This window comes from Scyliorhinus torazame, chromosome 1 (genome assembly GCF_047496885.1).
Source record: "Scyliorhinus torazame isolate Kashiwa2021f chromosome 1, sScyTor2.1, whole genome shotgun sequence".
Classification (NCBI taxonomy): domain Eukaryota; kingdom Metazoa; phylum Chordata; class Chondrichthyes; order Carcharhiniformes; family Scyliorhinidae; genus Scyliorhinus; species Scyliorhinus torazame.
In genome coordinates, this window is record NC_092707.1 from 421,567,067 (window position 1) to 421,581,513 (window position 14,447).

The 14,447-nt window shown below is 54.4% G+C and overlaps 1 protein-coding gene across 1 annotated transcript in view; it reads right to left on the minus strand.

Moving 5' to 3' along the window:
- The window catches only part of LOC140425068 (protein EFR3 homolog B-like), a 500,803-nt gene that overhangs the window by 391,701 nt on the left and 94,655 nt on the right, over positions 1-14,447 (minus strand). Inside the window, exon 6 of the mRNA XM_072508948.1 lies at positions 10,599-10,748. Within this exon, the coding sequence (XP_072365049.1) occupies positions 10,599-10,748 (150 nt within the window). The remainder of the gene's footprint in view (positions 1-10,598; positions 10,749-14,447) is intronic.

Genomic DNA, 14,447 nt, shown 5'->3' on the forward strand with positions numbered 1-14,447 from the left:
GGACTGAGACTATCTCCGCAGAGATTCAGCAATGCCCACCTGGGACTGGGACTATCTCCGCAGAGATTCAGCAATGCCCACCTGGGACTGGGACAATCTCCGCAGAGATTCAGCAATGCCAACCTGGGACTGGGCCATGCCCTGCAGAGATTCAGCAATGCCACCCTGGGACTGGGCCATGCCCTGCAGTGATTCAGCAATGCCCACCTGGGACTGGGACAATCTCCGCAGAGATTCAGCAATGCCCACCTGGGACTGGGACTATCTCTGCAGAGATTCAGCAATGCCCACCTGGGACTGGGGCTATCTCCGCAGAGATTCAGCAATGCCCACCTGGGACTGGGCCATGCCCTGCAGTGATTCAGCAATGCCCACTTGGGACTGGGACAATCTCCGCAGAGATTCAGCAATGCCCACCTGGGACTGGGACTATCTCCGCAGCGATTCAGCAATGCCCACCTGGGACTGGGACAATCTCCGCAGAGATTCAGCAATGCCCACCTGAGACTGGGACAATCTCCGCAGAGATTCAGCAATGCCCACCTGGACTGGGACAATCTCCGCAGAGATTCAGCAATGCCCACCTGGGACTGGTACAATCTCTGCAGCGATTCAGCAATGTCCACCTGGGACTGGGACAATCTCCGCAGCGATTCAGCAATGCCCACCTGGGACTGGGACAATCTCCGCAGAGATTCAGCAATGCCCACCTGGGACTGGGACAATCTCCGCAGAGATTCAGCAATGCCCACCTGGGACTGGGACAATCTCTGCAGCGATTCAGCAATGTCCACCTGGGACTGATACAATCTCCGCAGAGATTCAGCAATGCCCACCTGGGACTGGGCCATGCCCTGCAGTGATTCAGCAATTCCCACTTGGGACTGGGACAATCTCCGCAGAGATTCAGCAATGCCCACCTGGGACTGGGACAATCTCCGCAGAGAATCAGCAATGCCCACCTGGGACTGGGCCATGCCCTGCAGAGATTCAGTAATGCCCACCTGGGACTGGGCCATGCCCTGCAGTGATTCAGCAATGCCCACTTGGGACTGGGACAATCTCCGCAGAGATTCAGCAATGCCCACCTGGGACTGGGACAATCTCTGCAGCGATTCAGCAATGCCCACCTGGACTGGGACAATCTCCGCAGAGATTCAGCAATGCCCACCTGGGACTGGGCCATGCCCTGCAGTGATTCAGCAATGCCCGCCTGGGACTGGGACAATCTCCGCAGAGACTCAGCAATGCCCACCTGGGACTGGGACAATCTCCGCAGAGATTCAGCAATGCCCACCTGGGACTGGGACAATCTCCGCAGAGATTCAGCAATGCCCACCTGGGACTGGGCCATGCCCTGCAGAGATTCAGCAATGCCCACCTGGGACTGGGACTATCTCTGCAGAGATTCAGCAATGCCCACCTGGGACTGGGGCTATCTCCGCAGAGATTCAGCAATGCCCACCTGGGACTGGGCCATGCCCTGCAGTGCCTCAGCAATGCCCACCTGGGACTGAGACTATCTCCGCAGAGATTCAGCAATGCCCACCTGGGACTGGGACAATCTCCGCAGAGATTCAGCAATGCCCACCTGGGACTGGGACAATCTCCGCAGAGATTCAGCAATGCCAACCTGGGACTGGGCCATGCCCTGCAGAGATTCAGCAATGCCAACCTGGGACTGGGCCATGCCCTGCAGTGATTCAGCAATGCCCACTTGGGACTGGGACAATCTCCGCAGCGATTCAGCAAAGCCCACCTGGGACTCGGACAATCTCCGCAGAGATTCAGCAATGCCCACCTGGGACTGGGACAATCTCCGCAGAGATTCAGCAATGCCAACCTGGGACTGGGCCATGCCCTGCAGTGATTCAGCAATGCCCACTTGGGACTGGGACAATCTCCGCAGAGATTCAGCAATGCCCACCTGGGACTGAGACTATCTCCGCAGAGATTAAGCAATGCCCACCTGGGACTGGGACAATCTCTGCAGTGATTCAGCAATGCCCACCTGGGACTGGGACTATCTCTGCAGAGATTCAGCAATGCCCACCTGGGACTGGGGCTATCTCCGCAGAGATTAAGCAATGCCCACCTGGGACTGGGCCATGCCCTGCAGTGCCTCAGCAATGCCCACCTGGGACTGAGACTATCTCCGCAGAGATTCAGCAATGCCCACCTGGGACTGGGACAATCTCCGCAGCGATTCAGCAATGCCCACCTGGGACTGGGACAATCTCCGCAGCGATTCAGCAATGCCCACCTGGGACTGGACCATGCCCTACAGTGCCTCAGCAATGTCCACCTGGGACTGAGACTATCTCCGCAGAGATTCAGCAATGCCCCCCTGGGACTGGGACATGCCCTGCAGTGCCTCAGCAATGCCCACCTGGGACTGGGCCATGCCCTGCAGAGATTCAGCAATGCCCACCTGGGACTGGGACTATCTCTGCAGAGATTCAGCAATGCCCACCTGGGACTGGGACAATCTCTGCAGAGATTCAGCAATGCCCACCTGGGACTGGGCCATGCCCTGCAGTGCCTCAGCAATGCCCACCTGGGACTGAGACTATCTCCGCAGAGATTCAGCAATGCAGACCTGGGAGTGGGACAATCTCCGCAGAGATTCAGCAATGCCCACATGGGACTGGGACAATCTCCGCAGAGATTCAGCAATGCCCACCTGGGACTGGGACAATCTCTGCAGCGATTCAGCAATGCCCACCTGGACTGGGACAATCTCCGCAGAGATTCAGCAATGCCCACCTGGGACTGGGCCATGCCCTGCAGTGATTCAGCAATGCCCGCCTGGGACTGGGACAATCTCCGCAGAGACTCAGCAATGCCCACCTGGGACTGGGACAATCTCCGCAGAGATTCAGCAATGCCCACCTGGGACTGGGACAATCTCCGCAGAGATTCAGCAATGCCCACCTGGGACTGGGCCATGCCCTGCAGAGATTCAGCAATGCCCACCTGGGACTGGGACTATCTCTGCAGAGATTCAGCAATGCCCACCTGGGACTGGGGCTATCTCCGCAGAGATTCAGCAATGCCCACCTGGGACTGGGCCATGCCCTGCAGTGCCTCAGCAATGCCCACCTGGGACTGAGACTATCTCCGCAGAGATTCAGCAATGCCCACCTGGGACTGGGACAATCTCCGCAGAGATTCAGCAATGCCCACCTGGGACTGGGACAATCTCCGCAGAGATTCAGCAATGCCAACCTGGGACTGGGCCATGCCCTGCAGAGATTCAGCAATGCCAACCTGGGACTGGGCCATGCCCTGCAGTGATTCAGCAATGCCCACTTGGGACTGGGACAATCTCCGCAGCGATTCAGCAAAGCCCACCTGGGACTCGGACAATCTCCGCAGAGATTCAGCAATGCCCACCTGGGACTGGGACAATCTCCGCAGAGATTCAGCAATGCCAACCTGGGACTGGGCCATGCCCTGCAGTGATTCAGCAATGCCCACTTGGGACTGGGACAATCTCCGCAGAGATTCAGCAATGCCCACCTGGGACTGAGACTATCTCCGCAGAGATTAAGCAATGCCCACCTGGGACTGGGACAATCTCTGCAGTGATTCAGCAATGCCCACCTGGGACTGGGACTATCTCTGCAGAGATTCAGCAATGCCCACCTGGGACTGGGGCTATCTCCGCAGAGATTAAGCAATGCCCACCTGGGACTGGGCCATGCCCTGCAGTGCCTCAGCAATGCCCACCTGGGACTGAGACTATCTCCGCAGAGATTCAGCAATGCCCACCTGGGACTGGGACAATCTCCGCAGCGATTCAGCAATGCCCACCTGGGACTGGGACAATCTCCGCAGCGATTCAGCAATGCCCACCTGGGACTGGACCATGCCCTACAGTGCCTCAGCAATGTCCACCTGGGACTGAGACTATCTCCGCAGAGATTCAGCAATGCCCCCCTGGGACTGGGACATGCCCTGCAGTGCCTCAGCAATGCCCACCTGGGACTGGGCCATGCCCTGCAGAGATTCAGCAATGCCCACCTGGGACTGGGACTATCTCTGCAGAGATTCAGCAATGCCCACCTGGGACTGGGACAATCTCTGCAGAGATTCAGCAATGCCCACCTGGGACTGGGCCATGCCCTGCAGTGCCTCAGCAATGCCCACCTGGGACTGAGACTATCTCCGCAGAGATTCAGCAATGCAGACCTGGGAGTGGGACAATCTCCGCAGAGATTCAGCAATGCCCACATGGGACTGGGACAATCTCCGCAGAGATTCAGCAATGCCAACCTGGGACTGGGCCATGCCCTGCAGAGATTCAGCAATGCCAACCTGGGACTGGGCCATGCCCTGCAGTGATTCAGCAATGCCCACTTGGGACTGGGACAATCTCCGCAGAGATTCAGCAAAGCCCACCTGGGACTGGGACAATCTCCGCAGAGATTCAGCAATGCCCACCTGGGACTGGGACAATCTCCGCAGAGATTCAGCAATGCCCACCTGGGACTGGGACTATCTCCGCAGAGATTCAGCAATGCCCACCTGGGACTGGGACAATCTCTGCAGTGATTCAGCAATGCCCACCTGGGACTGGGCCATGCCCTGCAGAGATTCAGCAATGCCCACCTGGGACTGGGACTATCTCTGCAGAGATTCAGCAATGCCCACCTGGGACTGGGGCTATCTCCGCAGAGATTCAGCAATGCCCACCTGGGACTGGGCCATGCCCTGCAGTGCCTCAGCAATGCCCACCTGGGACTGAGATTATCTCCGCAGAGATTCAGCAATGCCCACCTGGGACTGGGACAATCTCCGCAGCGATTCAGCAATGCCCACCTGGGACTGGGACAATCTCCGCAGCGATTCAGCAATGCCCACCTGGGACTGGACCATGCCCTGCAGTGCCTCAGCAATGTCCACCTGGGACTGAGACTATCTCCGCAGAGATTCAGCAATGCCCACATGGGACTGGACCATGCCCTGCAGTGCCTCATCAATGTCCACCTGGGACTGAGACTATCTCTGCAGAGATTCAGCAATGCCCACCTGGGACTGGGACATGTCCTGCAGTGCCTCAGCAATGCCCACCTGGGACTGGGCCATGCCCTGCAGAGATTCAGGAATGCCCACCTGGGACTGGGACAATCTCCGCAGCGATTCAGCAATGCCCACCTGGGACTGGGACAATCTCCGCAGCGATTCAGCAATGCCCACCTGGGACTGGACCATGCCCTGCAGTGCCTCAGCAATGTCCACCTGGGACTGAGACTATCTCCGCAGAGATTCAGCAATGCTTACCTGGGACTGGGACTATCTCCGCAGAGATTCAGCAATGTCCACCTGGGACTGGACCATGCCCTGCAGTGCCTCAGCAATGTCCACCTGGGACTGGGACAATCTCCGCAGAGATTCAGCAATGCCCACCTGGGACTGGGACTATCTCCGCAGAGATTAAGCAATGCCCACCTGGGACTGGGACAATCTCTGCAGTGATTCAGCAATGCCCATCTGGGACTGGGCCATGCCCTGCAGAGATTCAGCAATGCCCACCTGGGACTGGGACTATCTCTGCAGAGATTCAGCAATGCCCACCTGGGACTGGGGCTATCTCCGCAGAGATTAAGCAATGCCCACCTGGGACTGGGCCATGCCCTGCAGTGCCTCAGCAATGCCCACCTGGGACTGAGACTATCTCCGCAGAGATTCAGCAATGCCCACCTGGGACTGGGACAATCTCCGCAGCGATTCAGCAATGCCCACCTGGGACTGGGACAATCTCCACAGCGATTCAGCAATGCCCACCTGGGACTGGACCATGCCCTGCAGTGCCTCAGCAATGTCCACCTGGGACTGAGACTATCTCCGCAGAGATTCAGCAATGCCCACCTGGGACTGGGACATGCCCTGCAGTGCCTCAGCAATGCCCACCTGGGACTGGGCCATGCCCTGCAGAGATTCAGCAATGCCCACCTGGGACTGGGACTATCTCCGCAGAGATTCAGCAATGCCCACCTGGGACTGGGACAATCTCCGCAGAGATTCAGCAATGCCCACCTGGGACTGGGACATGCCCTGCAGTGCCTCAGCAATGCCCACCTGGGACTGGGCCATGCCCTGCAGAGATTCAGGAGTGCCCACCTGGGACTGGGACTATCTCTGCAGAGATTCAGCAATGCCCACCTCGGACTGGGGCTATCTCCGCAGAGATTCAGCAATGCCCACCTGGGACTGGGCCATGCACTGCAGTGCCTCAGCAATGCACACCTGGGACTGAGACTATCTCCGCAGAGATTCAGCAGTGCCCACCTGGGAGTGGGACAATCTCCGCAGAGATTCAGCAATGCCCACATGGGACTGGGACAATCTCCGCAGAGATTCAGCAATGCCAACCTGGGACTGGGCCATGCCCTGCAGAGATTCAGCAATGCCAACCTGGGACTGGGCCATGCCCTGCAGTGATTCAGCAATGCCCACTTGGGACTGGGACAATCTCCGCAGAGATTCAGCAAAGCCCACCTGGGACTGGGACAATCTCCGCAGAGATTCAGCAAAGCCCACCTGGGACTGGGACAATCTCCGCAGAGATTCAGCAATGCCCACCTGGGACTGGGACTATCTCCGCAGAGATTCAGCAATGCCCACCTGGGACTGGGACAATCTCTGCAGTGATTCAGCAATGCCCACCTGGGACTGGGCCATGCCCTGCAGAGATTCAGCAATGCCCACCTGGGACTGGGACTATCTCTGCAGAGATTCAGCAATGCCCACCTGGGACTGGGGCTATCTCCGCAGAGATTCAGCAATGCCCACCTGGGACTGGGCCATGCCCTGCAGTGCCTCAGCAATGCACACCTGGGACTGAGACTATCTCCGCAGAGATTCAGCAATGCCCACCTGGGACTGGGACCATCTCCGCAGCGATTCAGCAATGCCCACCTGGGACTGGGACAATCTCCGCAGCGATTCAGCAATGCCCACCTTGGACTGGACCATGCCCTGCAGAGATTCAGCAATGCCCACCTGGGACTGGGACTATCTCCGCAGAGATTCAGCAATGCCCACCTGGGACTGCGCCATGCCCTGCAGTGCCTCAGCAATGCCCACCTGGGACTGAGACGATCTCCGCAGAGATTCAGCAATGCCTACCTGGGACTGGGACTATCTCCGCAGAGATTCAGCAATGCCCACCTGGGACTGGGCCATGCCCTGCAGTGCCTCAGCAATGCCCACCTGGGACTGAGACTATCTCCGCAGAGATTCAGCAATGTCCACCTGGGACTGAGACTATCTCCGCAGAGATTCAGCAATGCCCACCTGGGACTGGGACAATCTCCGCAGCGATTCAGCAATGCCCACCTGGGACTGGACCATGCCCTGCAGAGATTCAGCAATGCCCACCTGGGACTGGGACTATCTCTGCAGAGATTCAGCAATGCCCACATGGGACTGGGACAATCTCCGCAGAGATTCAGCAATGCCAACCTGGAACTGGGCCATGCCCTGCAGTGATTCAGCAATGCCCACTTGGGACTGGGACAATCTCCGCAGAGATTCAGCAAAGCCCACCTGGGACTGGGACAATCTCCGCAGAGATTCAGCAATGCCCACCTGGGACTGGGACAATCTCCGCAGAGATTCAGCAATGCCCACCTGGGACTGGGACTATCTCCGCATAGATTCAGCAATGCCCACCTGGGACTGGGACAATCTCTGCAGTGATTCAGCAATGCCCACCTGGGACTGGGCCATGCCCTGCAGAGATTCAGCAATGCCCACCTGGGACTGGGACTTTCTCTGCAGAGATTCAGCAATGCCCACCTGGGACTGGGGCTATCTCCGCAGAGATTCAGCAATGCCCACCTGGGACTGGGCCATGCCCTGCAGTGCCTCAGCAATGCCCACCTGGGACTGAGACTATCTCCGCAGAGATACAGCAATGCCCACCTGGGACTGGGACTATCTCCGCAGAGATTCAGCAATGCCCACCTGGGACTGGGCCATGCCCTGCAGTGATTCAGCAATGCCCACCTGGGACTGAGACTATCTCCGCAGAGATTCAGCAATGCCCACCTGGGACTGGGCCATGCCCTGCAGTGATTCAGCAATGCCCACCTGGGACTGGGACAATCTCCGCAGCGATTCAGCAAGGCCCACCTGGGACTGGGACAATCTCCGCAGCGATTCAGCAATGCCCACCTGGGACTGGGACAATCTCCGCAGCGATTCAGCAATGCCCACCTGGGACTGGACCATGCCCTGCAGTGCCTCAGCAATGTCCACCTGGGACTGAGACTATCTCCGCAGAGATTCAGCAATGCCCACCTGGGACTGGGCCATGCCCTGCAGAGATTCAGCAATGCCCACCTGGGACTGGGACAATCTCCGCAGAGATTCAGCAATGCCCACCTGGGACTGGGACATGCCCTGCAGTGCCTCAGCAATGCCCACCTGGGACTGGACCATGCCCTGCAGTGCCTCAGCAATGTCCACCTGGGACTGGACCATGCCCTGCAGTGCCTCAGCAATGTCCACCTGGGACTGGGCCATGCCCTGCAGTGCCTCAGCAATGTCCACCTGGGACTGGGCCATGCCCTGCAGTGCCTCAGCAATGCCCACCTGGGACTGGGACTATCTCTGCAGAGATTCAGCAATGCCCACCTGGGACTGGGGCTATCTCCGCAGAGATTCAGCAATGCCCACCTGGGACTGGGCCATGCCCTGCAGTGCCTCAGCAATGCCCACCTGGGACTGAGACTATCTCCGCAGAGATACAGCAATGCCCACCTGGGACTGGGACTAACTCCGCAGAGATTCAGCAATGCCCACCTGGGACTTGGCCATGCCCTGCAGTGATTCAGCAATGCCCACCTGGGACTGAGACTATCTCCGCAGAGATTCAGCAATGCCCACCTGGGACTGGGCCATGCCCTGCAGTGATTCAGCAATGCCCACCTGGGACTGGGACAATCTCCGCAGCGATTCAGCAAGGCCCACCTGGGACTGGGACAATCTCCGCAGCGATTCAGCAATGCCCACCTGGGACTGGGACAATCTCCGCAGCGATTCAGCAATGCCCACCTGGGACTGGACCATGCCCTGCAGTGCCTCAGCAATGTCCACCTGGGACTGAGACTATCTCCGCAGAGATTCAGCAATGCCCACCTGGGACTGGGCCATGCCCTGCAGAGATTCAGCAATGCCCACCTGGGACTGGGACAATCTCCGCAGAGATTCAGCAATGCCCACCTGGGACTGGGACATGCCCTGCAGTGCCTCAGCAATGTCCACCTGGGACTGGGCCATGCCCTGCAGTGCCTCAGCAATGCCCACCTGGGACTGGACCATGCCCTGCAGTGCCTCAGCAATGTCCACCTGGGACTGGGACAATCTCCGCAGAGATTCAGCAATGTCCACCTGGGACTGGGACAATCTCCGCAGAGATTCAGCAATGCCCACCTGGGACTGGGACACGCTCTGCAGCATCTCAGCCATTCCCATCTGAGGGCGGGACATGACCCACAGAAGCCCATCAAGGTTGGCCCAGTAATGGGTCACGTTGCCCAGCGAGGCGGACGGGTTGAAGTGGGAGGGGGCTAAATGCTCCCATGTGAGCGGAAAGGTCTCGGTGTCGTGGGAGGGGCTTTGGTGTCTACTCACTCGTGCTGCCTGGTGTAGGTTATTGACCTTTTCCCAGCACTGGAGGTGGGTCCGCCTGCACACTCTGTGAGCTCACAGACGCCGCCACCTCATCCCAGCCAGCACTGGCTGCCCTGTGACTGACACTCCAGTACCCTCAGAGGGAGAAGACATCCCTCCTGGCCTCCACCGCGTCCAGGAGCCTCCCCAGGTCAGCCTCCCCGAATCTTGGGTCCGGTGTCCTCAGCGCCATTGCTGTGAGCTGGCTGGGGTTGGCTGAGCAAGTGCAGCTTAAGTGCTGCTCGACTTTGTTAGTGGAGCGGGGTGGTGGGGGGGGGGGGGTGCTGGCGAGCGCAGTCCCGACGAATCAGCTGGTGAGCCTTCATTTGCGGCGATAGGCCCGTGAGGCCTCGTTCAGTGGATCAATTAACGTTGAATTGCATTGCCGGCCTCGCTGGACCGAGCGGCGGGAAGCACGCGGCAATTCCTGCTCACTACAACACTCAGAAATCTTTCCGGAGAATCGCGCCCTAAGTATCATTTTGGGCGAGTTTGCCGCGGTTGTCAACAGTTAGGAGGCTGGCTGCTAGCAGTAAAACTTAACACAGTGGGCTAAACAGCAGGCTTGTAATGCAGAACAATGCCAGCAGCACGGTTCAATTCCCGTACCAGTCTCCCCGATCAGGCGCCGGACTGTGGCGACTAGGGGATTTTCACAGGAACTTCATTGAAGCCGACTTGTGATAAGAAGCGATTATTAATTTCTCAGCCAGTCACACTATCAGCACACATGGGTTCAGAAGAATTGTTTTCTCCTGTGAACAGGGGCCCAAAGCCCACTGTGAAATCCTGCCCCAGGCATTAGGGAAAGCTCCCTGAAGGGTTGAAGGGCCCAGGTTTGACAATAGGGAAGGGGGGATCAGAAAGACAAAGAAAGAGGTAGAGATGGTTGAAAGAGGAATATGAGGGCTTACCTCTCAGCTTCCTCTGCTTGCTGCAAGTTGAAGAGAAGAGATGGCACGATCTTATCCATGTGCTGGGGTTCCCAGATGTTGGCCTGCAGCTCATCGTTGACTGTCTTCCTTACCACACCCTGCAAACCCTTTATGCCAGCCATACGGATCCTGATGGGCAGAATACAGCAACAGTTAGCAGGGATTTCACTGAATCACAGAATCTTTACACGGTGCAGCACGGTGGTGCAGTGGGTAGCACTGCAGTCTCACGGCGCCGAGGTCCCAGGTTCGAACCCGGCCCTGGGCCACTGTCCGTGTGGAGTTTGCACATTCTCCCTGTGTTTGCGGGGTTTCACCCCCACAACCCAAAGATGTGCAGGGTAGGTGGATTGGCCACGTTAAATTGCCCCTGAAGGGGGATTCAGCGATGATACCTCTTTAAGTTGAATAGCGAGTGTGCCACTAGAGTAGTTTTACATAAGTTAGTTTATTAAGGATTGAGATGAATTATAGGGAGTGCACTGAGTAATCATTATTAACCATTAAACATGTATTTCTAGGACATAGCAGTAATAGGTAATCAAATGGGATTTAGGATAGCTAACTTGACCAAAAGGATGTCACTTCTGATATCCTGTCTTTGTGAAACAATCCAGGGTGCTGGTTCTGTTGTCCTGTTTCTCACAAACAATCAGCACAGGCTGCTGGGATTGTACATAACTGTCATGTTTTGCTTGCAATTCTATTGGGTGAAATTTGAACATTGCTTGCGATTCTATTGGGTGAGTTTAAACATAGCAGCTTCAGGGATTGGATCGCGTCCAACTGGGGAGGGCTGTTGATTTTTGAAAGTTGTATATGTGCTGAGTATTTGTCTTTGTTCTGTAGAAGGATCTTGGCAGCTATCCAGGTCTTATCTCTCATGTACATGGATGCAAGCTTGTAGAAAATAAAACTGTCTTTCAGATTGTTGATGTGTCTGCTGCTCTTTGTACTGAGTTGAGCCACAGGAGAAAAGCCCACATGGAAGCCGACTCAATACACAGGCTTTGAAACCGCTCCTACAGCCCCTTAATTGGAAAAAATAAATTGGGTACTCTAAATTTTAAAATAAATAAATAAAAACCTTCCTCCAATCTGACAAATAATTACTCTCTGCTTGCTGTCACTCGGCTAAATTATTCTTGTGCCCATTTTCCCTTTTATTCCATGACTAGAATTTTACTTACAAGTCTGTTGTGTGGCACTGTATTAAATACTCTTTAAAAATCCATAGACATCACATCAACAGAATTGCGCTTATCAACCTTCTCTGTTATCTACGCAAAAAAACTCCAGCAAGTTGGCCAACATGATTTTCCGTTAATTAATCCTGAACTTCTCAAACTGTTTTTGTCTCAAACTAAAGTTTCCAGAAATTTCCCTCCCAATAAAGTCAAACTGACTGTTCTGTAGTTGTCGCCATTATCGTTGCATTGTTTTTTGAATAAGGGTGAAACATTCCCAATTCTCCAGCCCTCCGGCACCATCCGTGTCCAAGAAAGACTGGAAGATTATCACCAGTGCCTCTGAAATCTCCACTCTCAATTCCCTCATATCCTTGGATACATCTCGTCTGGTCTTGGTAGTAAAGATAGCCTTTTTAACATCTCCTCCTTCTCAATTGTAAATTAATCAAGTATATCATCGAACATAGAACATAGAACATTACAGCGCAGTACAGGCCCTTCGGCCCTCGATGTTGCGCCGACCTGTGAAACCACGCTAAAGCCCATCTACATTATTCCCTTATCGCCCATATGTCTATCCAATGACCATTTGAATACCCTAAGTATTGGTGAGTCCACTACTGTTGCAGGCAGGGCATTCCACACCCTTACTACTCTCTGAGTAAAGAACCTACCTCTGACATCTATCACCCCTCAATTTAAAGCTATGCCCCTCGTGCTAGACATCACCATCCGAGGAAAAAGGCTCTCACTGTCCACCCTATCCAATCCTCTGATCATCTTGTATGCCTCAATTAAGTCACCTCTTAACCTTCTTCTCTCTAATGAAAACAGCCTCAAGTCCCTCAGCCTTTCCTCATAAGATCTTCTCTCCATACCAGGCAACATTCTGGTAAATCCCCTCTGCACCCTTTCCAATGCTTCCACATCCTTCCTATAATGCGGCGACCAGAATTGCATGCAATACTCCAAATGCGGCCGCACCAGAGTTTTGTACAGCTGCAACATGACCTCATGGCTCCGAAACTCAATCCCTCTACCAATAAAAGCTAACACACCATACGCCTTCTTAACAACCCTCTCAACCTGGGTGGCAACTTTCAGGGATCTATGTACATGGACACCAAAATCTCTCTGCTCATCCACACTGCCAAGAATCTTACCATTAGCCAAGTACTCTGTCTTCCTGTTATTCCTTCCAAAATGAATCACCTCACACTTTTCTGCATTAAACTCCATTTGCCACCTCTCAGCCCAGCACTGCAGCTTATCTATGTCCCTCTGTAACTTGTAACATCCTTCCCCACTGTCCACAACTCCACCGACTTTAGTGTCATCTGCAAATTTACTCACCCATCATTCTACGCCCTCCTCCAGGTCATTTATAAAAATGACAAACAGCAGTGGCCCCAAAACAGATCCTTGTGGTACACCACTAGTGACTGGACTCCAGTCTGAACACTTCCCATCAACCACCACCCTTTGTCTTCTTCCAGCTAGCCAATTTCTGATCCAAACTGCCAAATCTCCCTGAATCCCATGCCTCTGTATTTTCTGCAATAGCCTACCGTGGGGAACCTTATCAAACGCTTTGCTGAAATCTATATACACCACATCAACTGCTTTACCCTCATCCACCTGTTTGGTCACCTTCTCAAAGAACTCAATAAGGTTGGTGAGGCACGACCTACCCTTCACGAAACCGTGTTGACTATGTCTAATCAAATTATTCCTTTCCAGGTGATTATACACCCCATCTCTTGTAAACCTTTCAAAGATTTTGCCCACAACAGAAGTAAGGCTCACTGGTCTATAGTTACCGGGGTTGTCTCTACTCCCCTTCTTGAACAAGGTGACAACAATTGCTATCCTCCAGTCTTCTGGCACTATTTCTGTTGACAAAGATGACTTAAAGATCAAAGCCAAAGGCTCAGCAATCTCCTCCCTAGCTTCCCAGAGAATCCTAGGATAAATCCCAACCGGCCCAGGGGACTTAACAATTCTGGAAAGGGTGAAAATAGTTAACACCTCCTCCTTATGAACCTCAAGCCCTTCTAGTCTAGTAGCCTGAATCTCAGTATTCTCCTCGACAACATTGTCTTTTTCCTGTGTGAATACTGACGAAAAATATTCATTTCAGCGGGAGCGGTGCGCAAGTGATTTCTGGGAGGTAAGTGTATCCTTTAAAAACTCTTACCTTCACAGGAGCAGGCCAGTCGATTTCAGCGGGAGCGGTGCGCAAGTGATTTCTGGGAGGTAAGTGTATCCTTTTAAAAAACACTTCTTTTCTGTTTTATTTTTTTCGACCCGCGGACTTCTGGGAAGACCCCCCCCCCCAACCAATAAATTCTGGTGGAGAGGAAACCCGAGACACTACACGTGTAGTGTCTCCCACCCGCCCTCCTCCTCTAACCTAATAATAAGACCCATTGGTGTGAGGTAAGTGCCATATTATATTATTATTATATTATATTATTAGCATTGTGCAGGTCAAGGTTCGGAGGTGGAGGAGCAGTCTCTGTCAGGGAGAGAACCTGAGAACATCAAAGACACTCAGAAGGTACGAAGGTAAGTAAGTGATTTTTACTCATTTTTACTTTTATACCTTTTTCAAATTGTGTGTGTCGGGGGAAACTGA